The 26,510-nt window shown below is 38.9% G+C and overlaps 1 protein-coding gene and 2 pseudogenes across 2 annotated transcripts; all 3 read left to right on the top strand.

Moving 5' to 3' along the window:
- The first annotated feature begins 161 nt into the window (after positions 1-161).
- Positions 162-3,819, top strand: LOC145492514 (uncharacterized). The gene is made up of 2 exons (XM_081471981.1): positions 162-1,086; positions 1,712-3,819. Exons 1-2 carry the CDS (start codon positions 830-832, stop codon positions 1,842-1,844), a joined length of 390 nt encoding a protein of 129 aa, XP_081328107.1. The 5' UTR covers positions 162-829; the 3' UTR covers positions 1,845-3,819.
- Positions 3,820-5,830: 2,011 nt separating this feature from the next.
- LOC145492551 (uncharacterized) lies at positions 5,831-15,427 on the top strand (annotated as a pseudogene). Its single transcript, XR_014050019.1, has 3 exons — positions 5,831-10,020; positions 10,217-10,299; positions 10,514-15,427. The product of XR_014050019.1 is annotated as an uncharacterized LOC145492551 (transcript).
- Positions 15,428-19,437: 4,010 nt separating this feature from the next.
- LOC145492557 (uncharacterized) lies at positions 19,438-24,612 on the top strand (annotated as a pseudogene).
- The last annotated feature ends 1,898 nt before the right edge of the window (positions 24,613-26,510 follow it).

Genomic DNA, 26,510 nt, shown 5'->3' with positions numbered 1-26,510 from the left:
AGTATATTTCAGTTGGAATTCCTAGGAATTCCTAGGAATTCCAAGTCAGCTCCATGTAAACTTGGAATTCTTAGGAATTCCTAGGAATTTTTTCCTAGGAATTCTTAGGAAATTCCTAGGAATTCCTAGGAATTCTTAAAGTTATCTCACAAGGGATTGTAGCGAAGAGGGAGTTGACCCTCTTGGAAGGTCAACGTTGTACAGAATTTTGCCAGTCAGAAAAGCCTCCCAAAGAAAGCCCCTCCAGGGACTTGACAATATCGCTGCAGCTGGAGCTGAAGGATTTGACACAATGAACAAGATAGTGGATCAACTGAAAGACAGCGGTGCAAGTGTTAAGTGGTGTGAAGAAATTTGAGACAATCTCAAGGATGGAAAGCGCTACCTTAAGACAGAGTACAGAGTGCACTGTCAGGAAGATGGGAGCTCTTGTCCTGACCACTGCACATGTTTTGCTTTAAGTGATCCCCAGAACCCCGAGTTTCAAGGAACCTGTTTGCACGAGCATCACGTTCGCTGCGATGATTGCGAGACCTTGAAATCTACATTCAGGCTATCGCAGATGAAATTGAGTCACCTTCAGTTAGTCTGTACCGTGTGGATCAGAAAGAAGACCTCAGGCATGACCATAAGCAAGCCCAGGAGATGATATTTCAATGGAAGTCCCACATTATCAGAGCTGAGAACCAAGAGAGAGCTAAACAAAGTGTTCTAAACTCCCTCCAGTGTAATTCTGCTCTTGTTGTCATGGACTGGGCCATGAAGTTTTTACAACTCAAATATTGAGAGAAACAGTCTGAGTGGTTCGGGAAGAGGGGAATAAATTGGCATGTTTAGTTGTGTCATTACAAGGAATGCTACAGACAACGGCCTGGAAATTGCGACTTATGTTCATCTTTTTGACAGCTGTTCCCAAGACTGGTACACAGTGTGTGCAATACTGGAACACCTTAACATTATCAAAGGGAACAAGCCTCACGTAAACCAGATCTTCTTGCGATCGGACAGCGCAGGTTGTTACCATAACAACAATCTAATAGCAGCTGCCTTCGATGTCTGTGTTCGAGTTGGAATCAAAGTTATGAGGTAACAGGTAGCAGTAGCAGCAGCAGTAATAGCACTGAGTAGCAGTAGCAGTAACAGTAGTAGCAGTAGAAGTAATAGTAGTAATAGCAGTAGCAGTAAGAATGGCAGTAGCAGCAGCAGTAGCAGCAATATTAGTAGCAGAAGAGCAGTAGTAGTAGTAGCAGTAGAGCAGTAGCAGTTGTGGTAGCAGTAGAAGTAATAATAGTAGTAGCAGTAACACTAACAGTAGCAGCAGCAGTAGCAGTAGCTGTAGCAGTAGCAGTAGCTTAGCAGTTATTAGTGTAGGTAATTGTATGAATGCGAGTGCAATTAAGGATTTACACGACGAGTAATATTTGAAACTTCTCTCCAAATTGAAAGAATTTGAAAGAATTTTCAAATATCTCGAGCAGTGTAAATCCTTAATGGCTCATTTATTATATGACTGAGAAAATTACGAAGGTGTGCGCATTAATTACACGTACTGCAGTGCAAAGTAAAATTCATGATAAATTTGCTTAATTTGCATGTATGCATTGCAAAGTAAAATTCACGATAAATTTGGTTGCTCTCAACCAATCACTGTGAAATAAGTAGTTTTCTCACCATATAATAAATTTAGATATTCTTTTTTCATCTTGATCAGCTATGACTTCTCGGAAGCTCAATCTGGCAAGGATGTTTGCAATCGCATCATTAGTCCGATGAAAGGAGCAATGCGGAGATATTGCAATGAAGGACATGACATTATGACAGCCTCTGGCATGCACGAGGCGTAAAAGGAAAGGCAAGTGAAAGGAGCATTGGCCGCTGTTTGCGAGCTTGATCGTGGTGGCGAGGAAGTTAAAGTCAACCGTATCAGCAATTTTAGCGCTTTCCACAATTTTTGCTACGAAGAGGAAGGACTTCGTGTCCGAAAGGTATATAACATTGGTGCTGGTAGACTTATTCCATGGTCGGAGCTTACCATACAAAGGCAAGGGCCTCTGCAGTTGAAAGAAGTTGATACTATGGCTTTTTTGCTACGGCACCTAGGGCAATAAAGCCGTCTCGCGTCGATACTGATAGTTCCGATAACGACCTAGTATTCCAATGCCAAGAGCAAGGATGTAGCTTGGAATTCTCTTCTTTAGAGGAACTTCAAGACCATATTCATCTCAGCCCCCATAGCAAAGAAGCAGCATCAGAGAGCTTGTATGATGGAATTAGACGTGGCTGGGTATCAAAGTTCTCTTCACTAACTCTAGAATCAAGAGTAACGTCCACAGTAGAGGAAGTGACAAGTGAAGGCAGGGACAAATGTCATAATATGGGCTGGGCCCTTCAGAAACCAAGAGGGGCAGGAACGAGGTTTACGGAAAATGTAAAGGTCTATCTGACAATGAGATTTGACGATGGTGAGAAGACTGGTCGGAAGGCTGATCCAACCCAAGTAGCAGCTGACATGAGAACAGCCAGGGACATCGAAGGAACAAGAAAGTTTAACAGAAGCGAATGGTTGACAAAGACGCAAGTGCAAGGGTTTTTTTCAAGACTAGCTTCAATGAAACAAAGGAAAACGTCAGTTGACCAAGTGTAGGAAGATGAAGACGATGATAACAGTCTCATCGAAGACAAAATCGGTTACCTTGATGAGATGGCTAGACAGAATGCAGTGGAAGGTATTGTGAGCCAAGTGGGATTGATCCATCCTATCACTTACGATGGTCATGACAGCTGCGAGCATGCCAGGCACAACACGCTATCGAGATTCAATGTCACAATGCTAAAGGCTTTGTGCAACCATTTTGAAATTCCGTATCAAGCCAGAGAACGAAAGTCGTCTTTAATGGACAAGCTGAAGGACATGGTCAAAGAATGTTCCTGCCATAAATAGATTCAGTGGCTCATCACTTTGACAAGACACAGTTTAACTGACACCAAGCCCTTTCTTGTAAAAAACTGTACGGCCAGTGTTGTTGTGCTGCACTAAAGGTGGAAGGATTCAATTGCATCTTTCAGTTTCATTGCTGCTAGGGAAAACAGTCCTGTTTAGTGAATGTAAGTCTGTTTTAACACAACTTTCAATTCAGCTATGTTAATGCTTGTGAGGAGAAGAAATTGTAATACAAGGTATATGCAGAAGTGTTATCAAAAATGTATTTTTCTCTCGGCTATTATGGCACCGTGAGAATACGTCTCGGGTTTGCCTAGCTGTCTCAAATTCTCCAAACCCTCCTTGTGTTTAGATGAGGCTATGTAAGCATGGAAAAAGTGCTCTATTGCTTAAATATGTTTCGTGAGCCGGAGAAATCAAAGACAAACTAGTTTCATGGCCACTAGTTCTGGTTCGTCAGATAAAAGGAAAGGGTACTAATTCTATAAGCACAAAGTGAGAAATCATCCTCTCAGCATCTGCACGAGCTTTGACATGGACGTTTTTTTTGGAAGGTTTCTTGGCCGCCCTAACTTTTGATTTTCTTCATTTTGTTAAAATGGGTCGACCATTGTGTTTTTATGAAAAACGAACGGTTGATAATGGGAAAGAACAAACTGAACTTCAGGTCCAAATCCGCTTCCTCAACCTCATATCTTCTGTGAAAGTAGATAAAAATTGAAAAGGTGCAATAATTGTCGTCATTCGGTCGTACTGATAAGATTACACCAGTCCAAAAGATTAAACCAATGGGTAGCTTTTTCAATTTCAATATGCCAAATCTATTTATTGATCGGCCTGCGTGGGGCAGGGATCGTTTTTTCTCAATTTGCTCCCAGCCTCTGCTATTTGTCACTACTCAGAGGGTCAACAAACGAACCTGAACTTAAAATTTAGATTTTACTCGCAACATTGTTACGATCTCGAGTTTTATGATACCCGATACAGTCTAACACGATTTGCAAACATGGGGTCCCTGTGTTTGCATGTGACATTGTCACGAAAGGAATGTTCAAAAAAGTCAAACTTTGAGCAGATTGATCACAGTTTACTCACAAACTTTAAGGACGATTTCGGAATGACACTGAAACATCGAGTAGAAAACGAAAGTCACGTAAGGCCCATTCATCCGAAAACACAGTTCCATTTGAGCGTGCCGTTCGCATTCTCAGTGATCAACCGATGAGAGCTAGGTATTTTTTGAAATTAAGCTTAATTAAGCTTACCTTAAAAACATTTTCCTTTTTGCAGCTCCCAGTAGTACGGGACTCATTTGCCGCTCAATGGTAAACAGGCACTTTTGACTTTCTTCAAGTTTTCCCAGTGATACTTCTGCAGCGTGATTTATTGGGAATTCGGCAACCACCGAATTGTGCAACCACCATTATTTACTTTTGGATTCTCGCAAGTCTTGAGAATTGATCAACTTCAACTACATCTTTACCTCAAACCTGGACCTACAATGTATACAAGTATTAAAGGAAGCTATTTACCACTACCCAGAAGGTCAAGAAACGAACCTGAACGGCAGAAGAAGTATTTTCACTGAGCGCCAGGGTTATGCAAATACGTTTTGTCACGAGCGATAGTTATGTAAAAACACTGACTGTGGCAGATTTTAATCTGATCTCGCGTGCAATGCAAGGAGATATCCACCGGTTTGAACTTATAGAATGGTTTATTAAGGTGAGAAATTTACTGTGATGTGCTTTTTAGCCTTCATTTAGACCCAACTTTTGAGATTTTCTCTCTCAAATTTGGCTAAATTTTAGTATGTGATCAAAGGCCTCAGAGTAGGGTGTCTTCCAGCCTCGCTAGTAAGTTTAGAATTTTCCAAAGAGTTTCCATATTTTGTTAGTCAAACTAATGAATGTTCCTTAGAATTCGTGTGAAAACGAAATTCCGTGAGCTGCATTATAGGGGACGTAGCATGGTTTACAAAATTGGTGAATTTCACCTGTCTGATCACGGTTGGCAACCTCACTTCAGCCAAAATTCAATTTTCGCTTGTAGCAAAGCAAAAATAAGGAATTGGAAAATAATTAATTGCTTTTTTATTTATATGTGCCAAACCCTTTTCACTGACATAAAATGAAGGAAAACTATTTTTGGTCACGAAGTCGAGTGGACCACTTAATTTTTTTTCTCTGTGGTCATTTCTAGTTGGTGTGATTTTGCATTTATATACTTTCTGAGTGGTGGCAAATAATCTTCCCACCTGAAACGAAACCAAACAAATGGAAAACATAACAACAATGTAGGAGTTCTCTTGCAGGTAGTAGTGGTTTCGTGTGATAATCATCTGATTTAAGATCAAGCAAAGACATACAAATGTGCGTTGTTTGGCAAGTTGCACTATTGGTTCATTTCTGACAATTTAACCTTTTTTCGTATTTCAAACGATTAATTAATTGCTTTATGGTGAACTCATGTTACAACTCTTTGCCTTCCTCATCTTTGCTAAGCAAGTCCTTGACCACAATTTGTGAAATGACGCCTGATTTCACCATGCTGCCACATACTTTAAGAAGGTATTTCCTGTGATCATCAGTAAAGATATTCCTAGTCAAATAGCTTGAGTTTGATGGAAGCACCATCGATACACTGCTCTCTTCATTTGAAAAGTAGCAGGACATTTTGCCAGCTAAAGTGTCACTTTCTTCAGGCAAAGTTTCCATATTTCACCAGTCATAGTAATGAATGTCCCTTAGGGGACGTAGCATGCTTTACAAAATCGGTGAATTTTACCTTGCTATTCACAGTGGGCAACCTCAGTTCGGCCAAAATTCAATTTTGGCTCATAGCAAAGCAAAAATAAGGAATTGGAAGGTAATTAATTGTTTTTTTTTTTAAATATATGTACCAAACCCTTTTAACTGACATAAAATGAAGGAAAACTATCTTTGGTCCCGAAGTCGAGTGGACCGCTTTTAGCGGGACTGCGACTTAAAAAGGTTGATAGAACTTAAAAATAAATCAGAAGCAAAAAAGTGCACATCAAATTACTTTATACACTTCATTTTTACACAAGTACACAGGCGTACCTTCAAATCATTATTGTCATAATCAATTACAAAACGGATAGCACGGAATCTTGCTTACAGATCTAGAAATTTAATGTGGACCTTTCTCGCCAAAGTTTAAGCTCTTCAGCTTTCCTAGTCATTTGCTAGCTAAATTTTGTAACTTCGGGTTGCAAACATTAACCTAAGCATATGAAAAGCCGATATGCAGCAAAATGAATGATACTTCATTCACACAACATGTTGTCAGTGGAAGCCTTTCACAATGAAGCACTTGCACACCAACATTCAACAAATAACTTGAAAATCAAAGAGATTAAGACGATTTATTATGGCAAGGAGGTTACAAAAGGTCCCTACACGATGGTAAACACTTTTTTAAAAAAGCTTTCAGATTGATTTTTGTATGAAGTTGTAGCTATTACCTTATGTGGCTGCAGTTCAGCCAGATTGTGTATCAGCGGACATTCTTCAAGTGCCAGGTAACCGCTCACTAGTCGTGCTTTCCGCCATTTTGTGTTTTCACATCGTGTGGTGCTCAGATGTAAACAAAATTGTTTTCCATCGGATCGTATCCTGTGTTACCAAAGACCTAAACGGTGAGAAACAGTTTTTTGTACCTTTTGCGAACTGTTGTGAGTCTTGTGAGTTAGTATTTGTTTATTTCTTTTCATTTTTGTCATCCAGATTGTTATCTTGGGTAAATCGTGCATCTGTGTAATTCAGCGTTAAGGAAGCAAATTGTATGTCAAGCAGTACTCGCTACCTGTGAATAAACGTCGTTTTGGGTTTGAAACTCTTCTGGTAAAGTTACCTAGAAGCAGCCACACCTTATCATTTATATGTCACACGATTCTCTTAATTACCACAGTAATTTGAATTCAAGATATTGTGGCCCAGAAAATTTTGTGATGTACGTATATGACTTTTCATGTCCACGAAAAGACTCAGGATTTGGAAAAAGCCCGTTTTTTGTATCGTCAGTTTCAAAAAGTGACTGAGCCACTTTGAATCAACCAGCATCCACAATATTTTAAGGGAAGTTTTAGACGTCTTTTGTGAATCCGACAAAGAAAACAAGAAGTGAAGTGGCTGTTTTCTGACTTTTTGGTGAATGTTATAAGCTACCCATGTCTTAAAACCCGTAATATTACAAAAGGTCCCTATTTGCTAGAAGTTCCAACAAGTGATTTCGGGTCAATTTCTTCAGAGATTGGAAACAAAAGGGCAATCAATCTAGACATTACAGTAGAAATAAATGATAAAAATTTCAGGTCTTTCCTATAAAATGCAAGGGAACCAGCACTACAAAAAGGGTTTATATAATCTTGCCGCATATTGCGTTATCAGGGATAGGGATATATTGGCTATACAACTGAATGTGTGACCCATTGCATTGGTAAATGACCATGAAAGGTATACTGGGAAAAGCTTTACATGCAAGAACGTTGCTTGTATGCTTCCCTACATACCAGAAAGGTATCCAAAAGGAGTGTTGTTCATTAATAGTACAAGCATTTGTAGATTGATCATACATTTGTCAAACAACTACCCAAAGGCTTCAGAAGAAACTAAGGCTCAAATTTAATCATGAATATCCTCAAAAACAATGGGAATGGGATGGACGCAATTGATTCCAAAGGCAGCAATCAGAAGGTACTGAGATTAATAACGTAAAATAATAGGCACCACGCCTGTAAGTAAGGTGCAACTCAGGACCGCTCGTATAGTTCTCTTTTGAGTACATCTCATGAACATCTTAGGAAATTGTTTTTGTATGGTTGGCCTGACATTTTATCTCTGTTTTTATTTAAATTGTTCTTTTTTAACGGATTTTTCAGACTTTTTTTAATCTAGGTGTCTATGGAGGAATTCCCAGTAAGGGTTTGGTTAAGATGTAAAAGGGGGCAGCTGAATAAATGCTAATGCCCCCTTTTCCTCTTAGTATTACTCTCTGAGGGCTATACTAAGAAACCATCTCCTTTTCTATGAGTTTTAGTGTTATTTTTAGGTAACTTTATTTTATTAGTCTCGGTTACTTTGAATTTTTCGAGTTGCTCAAAAAGCGTGGTCGTTTAGCTCAAACGTACACTCGCACTTGTATACTACACTGCACTGCACTACGCTACACTATGCAATTTTAAAATTTAAATCACTTTTGGCAATTTTTTGACCGCTGCATTCTTAGGAAAATGAACAGAGACAGTATATTTGCTCCTTATGACTGAAGTCGCACATCTCATATATTCACTTTTACCGAGAGTGGCTCTGTAACGGCAGATGTATAAGTACAAGGTTGATCAAAACTCAAATTACTGTTGAACAGACTGCTCACTTCAGTTTACTGAGTGGAAAGAAGCTATCAAAGATAACTCCTAGGCCATTTCACAGGGAAATAGGACATCATTATTTATGGCCATGAACTGAACATTGTTACCTCACCCCTTTTTGAAAAGCACAGCAATGATTACACCTGAGACCCTCATACACAAAGTGCCCATGAGGCTTTGGTTGATGACCACGTGTATCAGGTGTATATGTCTTTGTTCGGCTCATCAAAAAGCTCGCCTTATTAATCACTCAGATATTTTGCCTGATAAATGAGGTAGGTTATTGTATTTCATGATGCAAAAAAATCTGAGAAATCAATAGTGAGAACAATATGAAACCTACTGCAAGCTTTAACCGGATCAAAAGTCAATCATGCTGCCAGCAGTCTTGGGCAGTGAAGAGGAATAATGGCATAATAAGTTAATAACATAATTTGTTGTTGTTGTAATAATGGAATAATGCCATTTTTGAATGGGATAGAGACCTCCTTCGGAAAAATAAATTGCGATCTTGGAATAATGACAGTTATACTCTTCAATCAGGAATAATGGAACGATAAATACCCGATTATCCCGATTAATGTTGACGAAGATTCAACACGATTTCATGAAAATGCACACAATCTTCCTGGCAAACAAAGAAAAAGCACATGGAGTTTTGCTCAGGAAATACATCCATAATTAACTTGTGATCTTATAAAAGTGCAAAGTGTTTAATAATAAAACAATAGAGAGAATATCACCTGATCCTACCTAGCTCAGCCTACAGCCTCGCTCTGGGAAACAGCCAAACCAAACAGTGTTTCTGTCAACCGAAGCCCATCTGCTTCTGGGGTTGTTGTCCCCAACACTTCAAGTTCATAGAAAGAGGACAAGGAAGCTCTTATCAAGGCAGTTTTCACGGATCAAATTGAGCATGAAGCAATTACCTTAGCAACAATGAAAGCAAAAATTTCCGACCATCCACAGCCAAGGGAAGAAGACCCAAAACAAGTCTTGGACAAAGTACATGCTCAATAGCGTTTCAGTAAGTCCTCCTCTCCAGAACCTCAATGCCTTCCATCTGAAATAGAAACACTGGAGCAACATGCTGAAAGGGCATTTCAAGCAGAGAGTGAGACCTCAAATGAAATTATACCTCCAACCAGTGTGTCACCTAGCGTGAGAAACGTCTTCACAGCAACCGAGCTTGACAGAATGCAAAAGCTATTTCGCAACATGATAGAGCAATATTACCCGATTTCAAAGCCACGAATTAAGATGACCCTGGAAAAGGAAGACTGGGGCATAAAAATGTTAAAGAAAGTTTCATTGGACACAATTGTCAACCGCTTAAAATTTGAAAGGCGTCAAAACAGAGCTTCTGAGATGAGCAAGCTGTAAGTTAAGTTTATAGGTGTTATTTCTCCCTCGTGTTAAGGGCCCATACTCCGATATCACGTTCCGCCATCTTGGATTGTGTGCTGCACCAAAACGAGGCTGGACGGGCATGTTATTCCCCACGTTTGCTTTGTCAATATGGAGGAAAGGCATGTTAGTGCCGCGTGGTCGAAATCTCTTAAAGGTATTCTGTTTTTTGACTCATCTTTCATTGAGAAATGCCTCGAGAAGGACGGAAAAGTCCCAAAGAAAGTAATTACTCACGGCTATAGTAATTTCTGCAAAGGTTACATCTTTGATGTCAAAGGTAAGTTTCAGTCCCGTTGAGTTGTTTTTGCTCTGGGAGAGAAATTGTACTCGAAAAGTGGTGCGATTCACGCAATTTATGCTTTTTGGGGCATGTTTTTTTCCTTCAATTCGTTTATGCCTATATTGGAAGATCGAAATCCCCTGTGATTCAAGCTATAGTGTTGTATACTTCCATATTCACATTTTACTTCCAGTAAAACCTCAAGACGCAGGAGTCCTCGTAAGAGCTAAAAGCTATAAATCCCAGTGAAAAAATGAAGAGCCATGGAGCGTACAGGTAATGATAGTACCTTATTGTTTCGTCTGAGCTCGAACCAATCCAACAAAAATGTGTTAAGTTTCCTTTTAGGTGTACATTTTTTAAAATTTGCTTTAGTTTATTGAACTGCTAAGCAATTAAACAAAACAATCAATGTGATTGAGTGAAAATATAAAAAAGCACACACGCATTGCAAATCAGAAAAAAAACACATTTTAATTTTTTTCTTTAGGTTGAAATATCAAAGGCTGCAGAAGTTAAAATAACCAGTACCTCATGCAGCTGTGAGGCAGGAGCAGGGCTCTGCAATCATGCAATAGGGCTGGTATACCTCCTTGAGCATTACAGAAAACTTGGTTTGAAAAGTGTTCCTCCTGCCATGTCCAAAACAAGTCTTCCACAGACATGGCATGTTCCACAGAGGTCAGCAGGAATCAATCCCCGCAATGTACAAGAGGTGCTAGTGCAGCAGGTAAAACCTCCAAGCAGTGATACTCCAGCAAAAAAGAAAGTGCACAGGATAGATGGGGTACAGTCCACTCTGTACAACCCCATTCCAGAACATTTTGGGGAGCCGAAAATTATTGATTCCTTGAAAGACATATTCAAAGAATATGAAGACATGCAAATAAATAGTATTATTCCCGAAACTAACAGATTAGACTTTGTGGATAGTAAACTGGGAAAAGTAGCTTTTGGCTCAGTTATCTCATACCAGCAGCACCAAAACACAACAAATGATTCCAAAATTCACATGAACATTGATGGACCAGAAAATCCACCAGCTTTTGATGTGCCATCACTTGGAAACTATTATTTATTTGTTCCCACCTTGGAAGAAAAAAACTTTATCGAAGGACTCAGTGTCTCACTAGCACAATCTTGCTTATATGAGGAAGAGACCAGAGAGCAGTCTGACACACAGAAGTGGCATGACTTAAGGGCACAGAGATTATCTTCCAGCAAATTTAAAGATGTGTGTAAACGAAGGGCTGACTTTGAATCACTGGCAGTCAGGCAACTGAAGAAGACCGTGCAAACTGCAGCAATGAAGCGTGGCATAAATACTGAAGAAGAGGCAGCTTCTGCTTCTGCTGACAGTGGAGATTGCAATGTTTTCCCTGCCAGGATTGTTATTAACCCATCTTGCCCACATTTGGCTGCCTCTCCAGATTGAAGAGTCTGTGATCCCTCTGAAAACAATCCCTGGGGGCTGCTGGAAATCAAGTGCCCTGTTAAGGAGTCAATCTCTGAGTTGCCATATCTAAAATGTGTAAATGGAGTTTATAAACTTAAAAAAACACATAGCTATTACTACCAGGTCATGGGACAGATGTTGTTGACTGGCTGTGAATGGGTAGATTTTTATGTCTATTGTAAATCTGACTTTCATTTAGAAAGGGTGAGAATTGATGAATTTTGTTCAGAGATGAAGATGAAATTAGATAAGTTTTACTTTGAATACCTCCTCCCTGAACTGTTAAAAAAAGCAGGGGCATAATCTGCATAATTTGTTGAAGAATATGTAGAACCTGCACCCCACATTTTTATCTTTGTAAAGGAAGAGGTGTAAAATTGTAACCACGAAATGTAAGCAACTTTCATCAATGAACTTTCAGCGCTTTATTTGGCACTTGTTTGTAAGTACCTTGTGAACTGCAACAACTTTCATATTACTGAACCAAGCTTTGCTGTGAAATGTGTAGTTCCTCAAAATGTCCATACCTCCCCCCATAGAAGATTGTAAATGCCTTGAGGCAAAGGGGAAGTAGAGGACATTGTTTGTGTTACCAGAAGGGGGAAGGTGAAAGAGGTCATAGAAAAATCTCATTTTTGAGGGAGGTATGGATATTTTGTAGATCTACATAATACTAACAGACAAGTTATAGGTTCAATATAGTGGACCTCTAAAGTTTGTAAGAAGACAGCAAATGGTCCAAATTTGGTTTACTGAACCAGCCAACGAAAGTGGCAAAACTTTGTCAAAAATTTGATATTCCTTGATTTGTCGAATTCCCCGTTCAACATGAATACGAAGGCGGGCAATCTGTTGTGTTTCTGTAACCTCTTTAGAGGTGAACTCCAAAGACCTTGTTCTAGACAGGAAAGGAGGGATTGTCAAAGTAGCTTTTTGGGGTTCCAATAAATCCTGAATCAGGAAACCCTTATCTGCCATTACCTTGTCTCCTTCTTCGAGTAGTGACAGAATTCCACTGCGTCTTGTAATTTCTTTGTCCGATATACTTCCCTGATATAGGGAACTTACAAATGTTACAAAACCATGAGGAGCAATACCAACTAGGCATTTTAAGGTGAGAGAATCTCATAGAATATCGATAACCATTTTCGAGTCAATGAAAACAAACAAACCAGTTCCACGTAAATGAACCACGTGCGTTTGACAGCTCTGGCCAGAAGCGCTTCAGTCGAGTAATCTAGGTTAGATAATTGACTGCATTTTATCTGGATATGTATTGACTAATTATTCCATGAATAGGAAGCAGGCTAACTAAGTCTTAAAGCTAGAAACTCTTAACATCGGCCACAAGAAGAACTTGTGCGTTTGACAACTTGCTGGCCATGGCTCGTTGCACTCACCTTAAAAAGCGGTCCCTCATCTCGCTTTATTGCAGCAATCCACTGAGATCTCTGTGTCTTGTTTCACAGAAAGTTGAAAAAAGACAAATTCTTTCCACTTTCGTTTCGTTTGTCGTTGGTACAGTAATTTACACAGCAATGATCGTTAGCCATATTTGCGTGGTATCTTACTCAAAACCCATGTCACGCAACGTTTCAAACGAAAGCATGCCCGTCCAGCCTCGTTTTGGTACAGCACGCAATCCAAGATGGCGGAACGTGATATCGGAGTATTGACTGATCTTTTCAAGCGGTTTGCTAGGGAAAATTCATTCTCATATTACCTTGCCATTTTTGGTCCTTTCAAAGTTACTTCATGTGTTTTAACTTTTTCATGATCAGTAACACCTGTAATGACGTCAGCAGGCTACACCCATGCTTATGTGACTCACCGTGAAATAATGTTAAGGCTCCATAAGATCAAACGAAGCATACAAAAGCCACACAGACATGGTGTTTCTTTTTTGTTGGGGCTTGCTTTTCTGTTTTTCTCTTATTTTGTTTTTGCTTGTACTTTTTTACTTTAAGTCTTGTGAAACACAAGGTAAAAACCTCTTAAATGTAACCAAATTTCCAGATTGTTGAATTGCTTAAATTTTCCTTGCTCAAGCTAACACAAGCGAAATTTCACCTCCTTAGCAACGCATAGGAGTGCGCGCATGAATCAGTTAATGGGCCCTTAAAATAACCACTGCTAACAAGGAAAGGCAAGTGGGTTCAACATTTTTAGTTAAGAATATACTTGTCCAGATTGTGCTAGTAAGTTGCAGCTAACTTGTTCCTGCCAAAAGGAAACTTATATAACATAATCGCAGTAAGTGAAAATACATTTCTGCCAAATCTGAAAAGTTGTTTTCAAAATTAACTTTTTCTATGCAGAGAAAGTGCCGTGTATTCGATTGTTTGTCATAAAGTTTTTCACAGGCCCAAAGGTTCCAAAAAGTTGCCAGGCATAATCTTAAATAGGCCCATTTAAGAAGGCGTTCAGGAGTTATTGCGGACTAAACCTCTCCCTGGCTGGCTGTACCTTGATTTGTTATAAAATTCTTGTATGGTAAGTTATTTGCAACAAGTGTATCTTGTTCATGTTTGGTCGAGTTAATAGACAGGTTAAGCATGATGTTTATGGCAAACGGCAAAAATGAAACTTTTGCCATCTGTCCTCAGCTGTCTGTACAGTAGAGTGAGAATATTTGTATTTGCAGTTAATAGAAGACATTTTTCCATTTTTTGTGTGATTTGTTTCGAATTAGAAGAAAAGAATAAAAAATCAGTGGTAATCTTTGCCATTTGCTGTCTGCCGTAACCGCCATGCTTAAACTCTCTAATGTTTGAGACACGTTCGGTTGACTTAATATTAAAGACAGAGGTAATAGAATGTTTTTTAATACCTTTTCAGCACAAAACTTTGGTAATTAAAACAGCCAGTGGACTTGAATGATTCTTAACATACACTGGTGGCGTGATATTTCCAAAATTGAGTCATCTTTACAAGCCAAAAATTCACATTTTTCTAGCCGAGGGTTTAAGGGAATACCTCAAAAGGAAATGTATGGGACTGCATGTACGTTACATTTATTGCTCCTCTTTTCATGTTGTCTTGCCAACAATTTGACTTCAGAAAGTGCAATCACATTTATTGGTAAAACGATTGTAGGCTTCAACTTTACTTGTATTCAGTGAGCTTGGATAGCCAATTCGCCCGACTTTTTTTTGTTTAAACAGAGTTCGAAATATGGCCAGCTAAACAAGCCTGAAAGTCTATCACAATTCCCATCTGCATCAACAAGCTATTTACTTTGTTTTGGTTGATTTCCTATGAAATAAAGGAATGTTAGTTCCAGTTAAGTTAACAAGAGTAACTAAATTGCACCTTGTTCTTTTGAAAACTTCTGAGCAGCACAGGGAATAATAAAATTAATTAAAATTTCCAGATGTGTGCTTCAGCTTCAATATGAACTACTTGGAAATTCTCGTTCATTATTAATCAAATAAAGAAATGAATAAAGTGAGATAAGTGTACTTAAGGTTATCACAGTTTATCATGTGGATAACCCGATTTCTAAAGTCTTATTTTCACTAGCAATGCAAGCAGAAGCACATGCACAAGTGCAAGCACAAGCGCAAACACAAGTGCATGCACAAGCAAAAGTGCAGACATAAGCGCAAGCACAAGTGCAGGCACAAGTGCAAGCACAAGCACAAAAACAAGCGGAAGCATAAGTGCAAACAAAAGCGCAAGCAAAAGTACATGCACAAGCACAAGGGGAGGCACAAGTGCATGAACAAGTGCAAGCATTAGTGCAAACACAAGCGCAAGCACAATAATTCTTCCTTTATAGTGAAAACGGCCTTAACGCAGGTAAAAGCACAAACGCAAGCCACAAGCACAAGGATCAAAATGTTTCCTTTTTCTTGTGCTTGTGCTTATGCTCATGCTGCAATAGGTGAAAATGAAATACCCTCAGGAATAACACAAGCGCAAAGATATCTACCACACCTGGTTATGCTTGGCCAATGAAAATACTGGATACAGATTACCTTGCGCCTAAACAGTTTGGAAGGTTTGGATGATTTTGCTTGTGCTTGTGTCACTAGTAAAACCAGGCTAAGAAACAGGAACAAAAGAATCAAAAATGCTCACAATTACAAAAGTGCCAGTTTGTTACAAAAGTGCCCTATATCATTACAAAAGTGCCCTATTGTTACAAAAGTGCCCTCTTCTTCTTCCTGAGCGACTCACCTCCTTCAATTCTGAAGATTCTAGTGAGCATATAAATAAAAAACTACAAATTAAAATAAGGCTAAAATGCTTTAATAAAAACTAAATAATAATAATAATAATAGCAATAATGATAATAATAATAATAATAATAATAATAAAGTCAAAGTCAACATCGTTTGGTTTGGCCTTGGTCAGGCGGCAGGCTTTTCTTAAAGGCCATCAAGTTTGGTGCATTTACTGTTTCATTGGCCAGGCTGTTCCACTCTCGTATCGTTCTCAGGAAAAACGAGTACATGTGGTAGTCCGTCTTTGAGCGGGGAATTTTGTACGCATCTGAATTTACGTGCCGTGATCTCCTTTGAAGTGGAGTCATGAACTCTTGTGCGTCCATGGCTATCAAGCCTTTATGAATTTTATACATCATGCAGAGTTTAAGTGTCTGTCTCCTAGTTTGGAGGGAAGTCCAGCCGAGCTCATATAGCATGTCCCCTACGCTGGATGTGTTGTTCTATCTGCCAAGAACAAATCTCGCTGCCTGACGCTGCACCATCTCGAGCTTATAGATGTTTCCCAGTGTGTAAGGATCCCAAACGGTGCAGGCATACTCGAGGGTAGGTCGGATCAATGTTTTATAGGCAGTGGACTTGAGTGCAGTAGAGTTAATCTTTAGATTCCTTTTCAGGAATCCAAGAGTTCTATTAGCTTTACTTGAGATGGTGTCGATGTGTTTGTTCCATCTCAGGTCTGATGCTATAGTAACTCCGAGGTATTTGGCTGAGTCAGCCGTTGCTAATGTCTTACCATGAAGAATATAGTCATTTTGTACCATAGCACGCTTGCGCCCTACTCTAAGTACTTCACACTTGTCTGGATGGAACTCCATTTTCCATAGGGTTTCCCATTCGGCTAATTTGTCTAGGTCTCTTTGGAGTACTTAGGTGTCACTGTCTGAGTGGATGGTCAGGTACACAATGGTGTCATCAGCAAATAGTCTAATGTTAGAGGCAAGGGATTCAGGTAGGTCATTTATATAAAAAAGGAATAAGCATGGACCCAAGACAGAACCTTGTGGTACAACAGAAAGTACTTAGGTGTTGTCTGAATATTCTCCTTCCAGGACAACTCTCTGTGTTCTGCCACTTAGGAAGGATTGGACCCATCTGTTTGTCCTACCACCAATTCCATAATACTTCAGCTTGGTAACAAGACGAGGATGGCTGACTTTGCCAAATGCCTTACTAAAGTCCATCACCAGAATATCCGTCTGGGATCCAGCATGCATAGTGTTAACTAGGCTTCTTGGCCCTATCCAGAATTACGAAAGTGTCCCAATGACATTACAAAAGTGCCCTGGGTTACAAAAGTTCCCTACCTTCATTACAAAAGTTCCCTTTTTTGGTCACAAAAGTGCCCGTTCCAATGGCTCTCTCTCTGTCTGGAGATTGAAAGTAGGGCACTTAAGCCAACGTATGCTCCTTTCGTTATAACATCTCTTAAAAGCCTTATTACAACAACTGCTAATACTTGTCCGATACCTAATGACCCATTCAACACCCACACAATGTATCAACTTTATTCCTATATTTTCATTTTTTTACAAAATTAAAACACTTTGCTATGTTACTAATGTGCCCTACACCTTAGATGGTACTTTTTTACAACTTTTTAAGTTCTTTCTGGTGTCGATCTAGTGGTATCCAATCCATTTCACTATTTCTGACCATTCACTTGTCATCCATGTTTTCCTCTCCCAAGATTTTCCTTAAGAAAAAAAATGCCATAGTAACGCGTACTTTTTCATCCACTTGCGAAGTTCCAAAAGTAACATGTAACAAAAAGCAGCTACTTTTGAGAAAAAGTTACTGTAACTCAAAAAGTTCTGAGACTTTTCAGTTGAAATTCCCCACAAGACAAACAGAAATTATATTCTTTCTGTATAAAAGAATTAATTCGAAGAAAAATAATTTAAGCATTTTTTTGGACTTATTAGAAATTGTGATCTGCAAATATGCCGTGTTGCACAAATGCCCTATTGTCATGTGTATTTTTCAAGTTAGTTTAAAACTACCTCTTCTTGTAATTCTTAAAGCTGTCTTTACAAAAAAGAATGCTCTGAAATGTTGCTTTTAATCCACGAAACTTATCAAATGAAACAGTTTTTTCTTGCAGATGAAATACTAGGTTCATTTCAGTAGAAAGAACATACACTTTAGTAATGGTCTGGAAAATTAAGTCATAACTCTGACAATCTGCAAACTCTTACAGCAAAACTTGGCACAACAACCTTAAACAGCAAGTTGTAAGTTGTACTGTTTGGTAGTCTCAAAATGTACAACTTTTTGGCGAGTTAATTTTATGGGTTTTTTGACAGCTGTCACTCAAACTGATAGCCATCGTTTAGACTTGCAGAACTGTGGTCTAAAAAACGTTAAGCTGGTTATGAGTCATCATTGGGACAAGCTGCATGTAATTTGCTGCAAAGGCAAAAGTGTCACATCATTTCAAAGCTAGCTAAGAAGCTTACTTGGCTACCATCTTTGATTTTTGTTTCAAGACATGTAATAATCCAGCCTTTATGGAATAAAATTTCAGCTAATGGAATTTCAGCATATTTCTTCCTAAAATGTGTATACAGTCAATCCTGTATGTCACTACCAACCCTGGAGTTCAAGAATTTTCCTTTTATTAATATTTGTTCAGTCAATACTTTGTGGGCGTGGTCAAAGAAATCCCATGCGAATTTATAAGAAAGGTGATTTGTTTTCGGTTAAATGGCTGAATACAAAGCTAACAAAGGTTTGAACTCAGTAACTAGACAGAAACGTTTTTCCTTGACATCGTATACTAAGTTGACATCTTAATGTAAGAATAAAGAAATATTTATTATAGATAGCGTACTATAATGATTTTTTTAAGCTCCTTCCTTCCAAACAAGCACCCCACAGCAACAGCAATATTCAAGATGTTTACGTAGAAAAGACTGATTACACAAAAAAATCAAATGAAGTTTGAACATAATTTTAAACAGAATAAGTATTAGAGCCCCTATCATTACAGCTGTGACATAAAAGTTTGTGTTGAATTAACTATGATCTGTGCAGTGTATTTCAAGTGCCTTTACAAGGACTTATGACGTGAGTAGCATGTGTTTACATACTCAGAAAATAAATCTTTGTTCTACCTCTAAAAAGGGTTTTGATTAGGCAAAAAATATAAGAGGTGACGTCGAATCTCCACATTACTCATCTGCAACCTTGTTTTAGAACAGCTTAAAATATTTTAGATTAACTTAATTTGAGCAAACCTGACTACCACATAAGCTCACTTGTAATTAAAGTTTGAAACACAATGATTGCAGTGATCGCATAAAAACCAGTTGAAACTGATGTTAGCAATAATGTAAACCACTGCGAGGGTCAACAGTTTCCTTGTCAGTGTTTTTTATAATTTTTTCACCGCATTAGATTGTACTTAAGGAAGACATCTTCAATGGACTGGACTGGACTCTAGTCACACTAGGATTGTGAAGTAATGGTTTTTGCATTGTTGTATTTTTCATATACTAAATAAATATACATATATACCTATATTCCCCCAAACAATTTACTTGCTACTATATTATGATAAGTAGAAGACTAGTCTGCCTTCCAAAAACTCATCAAGGAATTTTTCATCACTAGGTAAATAAAGAGTGTAAGAAAAAGTTATCAAACTTATGAAAAGCATCTAAATATGCCAACTGCTACAGTTTAGATTGACCATTTTTTTGTACCCTTTCTAGGGTTTATGAGCATTATGTCAGAGGAACAAGAGAGACTGCTTGCATGTATATGAGAAAATAAATGTGACCTTGCAAAAGCACTAGTTACTGGAAACAAAGAAAGAATTAAAAAGGTAAGAGCATTATACCTTAAAAGTTAGACAATGAGCTGCTGCTACTTTACTCTTTGAACTTCTTAACATTAGAACTGTACATCTGAGCGATTTCACAAAATCATGCCTGCCCAGTTTTCGCTGGATTCAGGCAAGCTAGCAACTTTATACCCAAGAGAGACTCTGTCAAGGCCAGGCTGAGCACACAGCCTGGGCACTGGCCTGTCTGCTGGTGGTTTGATGGGGGCTAGCTGTCAAAAGCAGGGGAAGGGAGGGTGTTTTGTACTGACTCCCCAGCTAGCTAGACTTTGAGTTTTCAGTTTTAAATAAGCTTGATCAGTTGACTGTGTTTCTGGGTATTTTACTGAGTTGTTGGATCCCAGGTGAGGGATCTGTATTGACCTGGCAGCCTGCTGGACTGGTGCATGCAACCTGAGGAATCACCTCAAGCAGTCGAGGCCGAACAAATAGTTTTACGAACCCTCAAATAACTGAACTTTTCCCCAAAAAATTTGCTGTGCACCAAAGAATTGGAAAAATGGAGAAATGAATGGACAAGGACTCTGGGCATTACAGAGTATGAGACTTAATATGAAGGAGACTATGACATTGAGCAGTTTTTACCCCATGGCAAAAGTCTAGATGATCAGGAGATGGTGGTCACTGGCTGGGAAAAGGAGAATACTTCTCGTGACTGCGATGGCAGTGAAAATGACAATTGTAATCAAGAAGTTGACAACAACAGTGGTATTAAAGAAAAGATGGAATGTAAGCAGGTATCCGACAAAAGCAGTGTATCTGAAGAAAAGGACGAGCCTTTTTAAGCATCTTCTAAATGCAGGAAAAAGTGTCTTTGTCCTTTAAAAGGATGCAGGCCTCAGGCAATTGCTCTTACTCACCATTTCAGAGACGTTCACAATTGGTCTCGAGATAAAGCTCAAAAAGCGTTATCCAAGTTTGGCACGCGGAAAGGTTTTTCCTCTAAGGTCATGGAAGGAGTAAAAGAAAACAAGTGGAAGGATTATCGTGACCACAAGTGCCCTGTTTCAGGTTGTCACGCAACTGCAAAGCAATTATCTCACCATTTACAACAAGTACACAAGGAAATATGGAAAGGGTTGTCGGAGTACAAAGCTCTGTTGAAGGAAGCTCGGTCCATAAAACCTTGGAGATCATCATCATGCAGCAACCATGGTGAAAATAGAAGCAAAGCCAGAATAAAAGTCAAAGAGAAGGGCAGAAAAGGTAACAATACACAAGGGTCAGGGAGTAGCAGTGATGCTGGTAGTTATGAAGACAAATCTGACAGTGAATGGGAAGTTGAAGCTAAAAGCACTTCCAGTGTTGAAAAAAGCCATGGCATTTTTGGAACGTTTGCAAACTGGCTGCAGACTGCCGATGGTGGAAGAAAACCAGAGAAAATGTCTAAGCAACATGCTTCACAGGTTAACAAGATGCTCACTGTTATTGACCTGACCAAAGATTTGGCATCACTATTTGACAGGAAACTCATTCGTGACACATTCTTAATAAATCATGCCAAAAATGCCTACAAACATGACACAATTAAATCATACCTGTTAAGTTTAAGATATTAGAAACCTTAAGCACCAGGATGGGAGCCACGCTGATGCCATGCCGGAAGTTTATTTTCTGTCCCAGTCATGCGCAGAACCGGAAAAGCTGATTGCAATCTGCCGTCATCCTGACACTGGTGGCGCCACATTCACTGTTTTAACATAGTGCGGACAACCTGATGGTTCATCACAAAGTTTTGAGTCCTTTTCTTTGAATTACCATATTTTTTCTTACGACACATAAAGGAGTACCTTTCTGGTGTTTACTGTTATAGTTTTTTGAGGAGAAATTCTACGATGAACATCCCTGAAGCGGAAACATGCACATGCGCTGGCACAAGCCGCCAGTCGGCAAATTCACAGAATAACACAAGCTCGAAAAAATCCATTCGGTAAGATCTATTGCATATATATCTTCTGTGCTCTAGTTATCACTGATCCAATTTAATATGGCCAGCGAAACTGGGGCAACTTACCTTTTACTCCAAGACAAAATAAGTGCACCTTATTGTTTACAGTTTAACGTCGTTTAAACTTTTTTAGCCACCAGAAATTGTTTCTAAAACTGAAACTAGAAAATTTCCACCAAAACTTCCACTCCTCTTTACCTCTCTTGATTGAAATGCTTTGAACGAGAAAGTTACGACAAGCAACTTGAAATGTCCATTTTATTGTGATAATTCAACAGCTCTGCAATGCACTAGACCAAAGAGCATGACAAATTGATGCACATGAGATTGTTGCTGTAGATCCATTTGAATTGCCGTCACTGTGTTGCTTAACATGCTCAGGCGAGTGAAACACGACGCCAGTCTCGCCCCAGCCTTTGTGCAGATGTGCCGTCGCCGTCTCCTGTCTTGGTGCTTAAGGTCTCTATTTCTGCAGCTTTGTCTTAACAGAAAGTCCTGATGCAGTGAATGTGACTGAGGCCAGTGCTCACTTAATTGACGAGAGAGAAGGCTCGCTTATGGTCATCACCTTACATGAAAGATAGTCAACGCAGGCATCTAGAGAAACAGGATGAAGGTCTTTCTAACCTGATAACACCCGAAATGATGGCTGAATATGAGCAGAGAGAATCAATTCAAAAGGCAGTCTCCCTTATACACTACTTTCATAATGGTGGACGTAGTGCAGAACCTGGGGATAATAGCATGAAAATGAGGTCACAAAGGCCTCAAAGCATCTTCTTTGTTTATTGCAGTATGGCATCCTCTTCCAGTGGTTTACACGGTAACTCTTCAAATGTGATGTTGCTCTTGAAAGATGACATTCCAGGTGCTTCTCTCCTTGGTCAAAAGCTTGAAGAGCTTAAAACCGCAGAACTTCGATTGTGGCTTAAGTGCCGTGGTGATTCGTGTAAATGTCTGAAAACAAAAGCAGAGCTTGTGAAATGAGTGCACGAGTACATCAAAACGGGTAAAGACAAAGATGTTGTTGACCCGGATCCGGATAGGGTTTACAGTTGCAGAAAAGAATGATCAAGTACCACTACCAATATTACGAGAAAGGATGGTGTTTCAGTGCAATTTCCCGTTGATGGTTGGAGTACTTCGCTGGAAAAGATGCCCATGTTTACAAGACTCGAAATGAACTTCCATATCGGAGAAACCTTAAACAAAAGTTGTTGTCTTACTATTTCCCACATTTTATCAAATTTGCATCTGCAAAAATGCATGATGGAAATTGTCAGATAGTCAGTACTGACAGTTGTATGGTGTTACAATATGTAACTACGAGTGCAAATTGATGTCAGATTCTCAGTGGATGCAATTTACAAACTCTCAATAAGCATCATGTCTTTGTTATTAATAGGAAATGTGTCATTCCAGAATACATTCTTGTATCTTGTATGAACTTCATACGGTAGAATCCTGATCTCTCAACACTAGAATCTTGATGATTGGAACTCGCAATAACTCAAGCCACAAGTTGTTAGCTTTCTTAGTCGAACACTTCATTTTCACCTTTGATTCTGCAGACCAATTTTCAATTCCCTCGGTGGTTCCAAAAATCAGGATTCCACTGTAATATATATTGCATTTTATAAATTTACTGCCAGGCGAAAGAGAGTATACAAAGTCAGTTGATGTATTGAAGTAGTGGTCTTTTACTCAACTTTCTTGCAAACAGTACACAGATCATCATGCAACAAGCATACGTTAACCTAGCAACAGTAGCAATAATGTAAATCAAATCAAAACCTTAACCTTTCATACACTGAACAGGGAGACTTCATACAGACTTCATTATTACTGTGAATTTTACGTTAACAAGTATAATAATAATAATAACATTTCTAAAGCACCCTTTCCCAAAGGTCCAAAGGCGCTATTTACAAGGTTAAAAATTCATATTACAAAAAGAAGTAAAAAGCTAGAAGTTAAAATAAATAACTACAATAAAATTTTCAATTTAAAAAGCACACTTAAAAAAAACTGTTTTCAGCTCTCTTTTAAATACGTCCAGCAATTCTGCATCCCTAACATGTTGTGGAAGACTGTTCCAAAGCAACAGCGCAGCAACAGAGAAAGCACAGCGGCCATAACTATTTAGTTTGAAACCAGGCACGGCAAGTAAATTTTTTTCTGCAGATCTTAGATAATGTCCTGCAATGTAGCTGTCAAGGAGATCCTATATATAAGCAGGAGCTAGGCCATGGAGAGTCTTGTAGGTAATGATGAGTATCTTAAATTCAATTCTGAGATCTATTGGGAGCCAGTGGAGACTCATAAGAACCAGTGTAATATGACAGAACTTGGGTGAAAGAGAAACAATTTGAGCAGCAGCGTTCTGCACACATTGGAGCTGTTTAGTCATATGTTTAGGTAAACCATATGGTAACGAATTACAGTAGTCAAGCTTTGATGTAATGAGAGCGTGAACAAGAAGCTGGGCTGCGTCGAAGGTAAGATATTTACAAATGACGCTGATATTATGGAGATGATAGAATGCCGATTTGCACATTACTGTCACCTGAGGAAACATACTCAAATACTCGTTGAAGATAACTCTCATCACAGACATCAAGATGTAACAAAGGAGGTCAAGCACGGTGTAAAAATGATATCAAAAGAAGCTCAGTTTTCTCTCTGTTTAATTTTAACTTATTAAGAAGCATCCAGATATCAATTTCTTGTACACGGGCTTCCAACTTACTTTTGCTCAATTCTATCTCATTAAGGGATGACGTCTCAAAAGTTATATATAGCTGCGTCTCATCAACATAAAAATGAAAACTTAGCCCGTCTTTATTGGCGATGTCACTCAGTGGAGAAGTGTAGAGGGAGTATAACAGCAGACCCAGGACAGATCCCTGGGGTACACCAAACTGCAGAACATGACGCTCAGACGTTGAACCATTGACATTCACAAATTGAGTGCGGTCACTCAAGTATGACTGAAACCATTCTAATGACGTACCACCAATTCCAAATCAAGAAGAAAGGCGCGAAAGTAAAATAGTGATCAACAGTATCAAATGCCGCCGAAAGATCAAGGAGTAGCAAAATCACTGATCTTTTGTGATCTAACGCCATAGCAATATAATAATAATAATAATAATAATAAACGAATCTTTAGACAGGATTAACCCATCGGTACTATAATGAACACAGATTAAGGCTGTCTCAGTACTATGTAGTTTTCTGTACGCTGACTGATAAATGACATTAAGATTATTGGCATCTAGATAAGCAATAAGCTGCTTGGCAACACATTTCCCGATAATTTTAGACAGAAAACCTAAGTTCGAAATTGGCCTAAAATTCTTGAATTCATCCGAGCTTAAAGCTTGCCTCTTGAGCAGTGGTTTGACGCTGGCCACTTCAAGATCAGTAGGAAGTCTACAGATTCTATTGAAAGGTTGACGATCTTGGTTATCACTGGTCGAACAGTGGTAAAGCAGTCCTTCATGATAGAACCAGGAATAGGGTCTAGATCACAAAACTTTAAATACGGAGATCCAACAATTGCCGTAAGTTCAGCCGATGAGACACTTGCAAAGGTAGTAAATTCACATTTAGCAGCAACGTCTCTGAACTCAAGAACATTGTCAGGTGTAGATTGATCAAGGTCTTCACGAATTCTTCTGATTTTATTGTCCAAGAACGCAATAAACTCCTGTGCTAATGATGCGGTACTCTCATGTTGTGGAAACCTGGTTTCTGGGTGCTGGTGAAGCAATTTTGAAAAAGTTGAAAACAATTTTCTCAAATCACATTGGTTTTCAGTGACCAATCTAGAGTAATAATTATATCTTGATGATGACAACATATCGTTTACAGCGTGACACTGTCACGATCAGAAGCTGACCAAGTCACATGCCATTGCCTTTCTAATCTCTCTCTGGGCACGATGGCATAAGTATTCGTGTACTCAAAATTATTGCACCAGTGTTTGCAAGTCCATTATGCAAATTGCTGAACCTTTCAATATCGACAAACAGTTTTCCAGACCGTTGGAAAGTAGCAAAAGTTACACCATTGCACAAGGGTGGCGCACGAAACGATATCAACAATTACCGCCCAATATCAGTTTTACCTGTCTTTTCGAAGATTATCGAAAAACACGTAGCCAGCTGTCTTCTTAAGTTTTTACATGACAACAACATGTTATATGAGTATCAATCAGCCTTCAGGTCAGGTCACTCTACAGAAACAGCTCTAATCAGACTTACAGATCACATCCTGAAAAACATGGACAATGACGAAGTGACCGGTCTGGTATTTATAGATTTTCGTAAAACTTTTGATGTTATAAATCACGAACTTCTTCTAAAAAAGCTGTCTATTTACGGTGCAAGCCCTCCGTCTGTTGCCTGGTTTCAATCGTACCTGTCTCAGAGAAAGCAATTTATTACATTAGGGAAAACCACATCTGAACAGCTGACTATCAGACAGGGCGTTCCCCAAGGATCAATATTGGGACCGGTGCTCTTCCTCCTGTTTGTCAATGACATGCCTCTAAACGTTCACAAGTCAACTATGGATATCTATGCAGACGATACCACCTTGTCTTTAAGCTCAGACTGGAAAGCTATTCCTGCACTAAACAAATCATTAACAAAGGACTTGACAGAAGTTGAGAAATGGGCTAGTGAAAACAAAATGTTTATAAATACCAAGAAAACCAAAGCGTTGTTGGCTACGGGAAAGCGTCTGCGCAGACGTATAACCCATGACGCAGGAAAATTTGAAGCTAGGATGCAAAATGCAGAAATTGAACAAGTTGGTAGCCATAAACTTCTTGGAGTGATAATCGACGAGAACCTAACTTACGAAGCACATGTTGACGAACTATGTAACAAACTTTCAAAACGAATTGGTCTTCTACGCCATATAAGCTGCTACTTGAAAAAGAATCAAAAATTGATCTACTATAACGTAGTAATCAAACCACTCTTCATGTATGCAAGC

This window comes from Orbicella franksi, chromosome 7 (assembly GCF_964199315.1).
Source record: "Orbicella franksi chromosome 7, jaOrbFran1.1, whole genome shotgun sequence".
NCBI classification, from domain to species: domain Eukaryota; kingdom Metazoa; phylum Cnidaria; class Anthozoa; order Scleractinia; family Merulinidae; genus Orbicella; species Orbicella franksi.
Note: the sequence above shows the minus strand (reverse complement) of the source record. Positions and strands in the feature narration are given on the sequence as shown.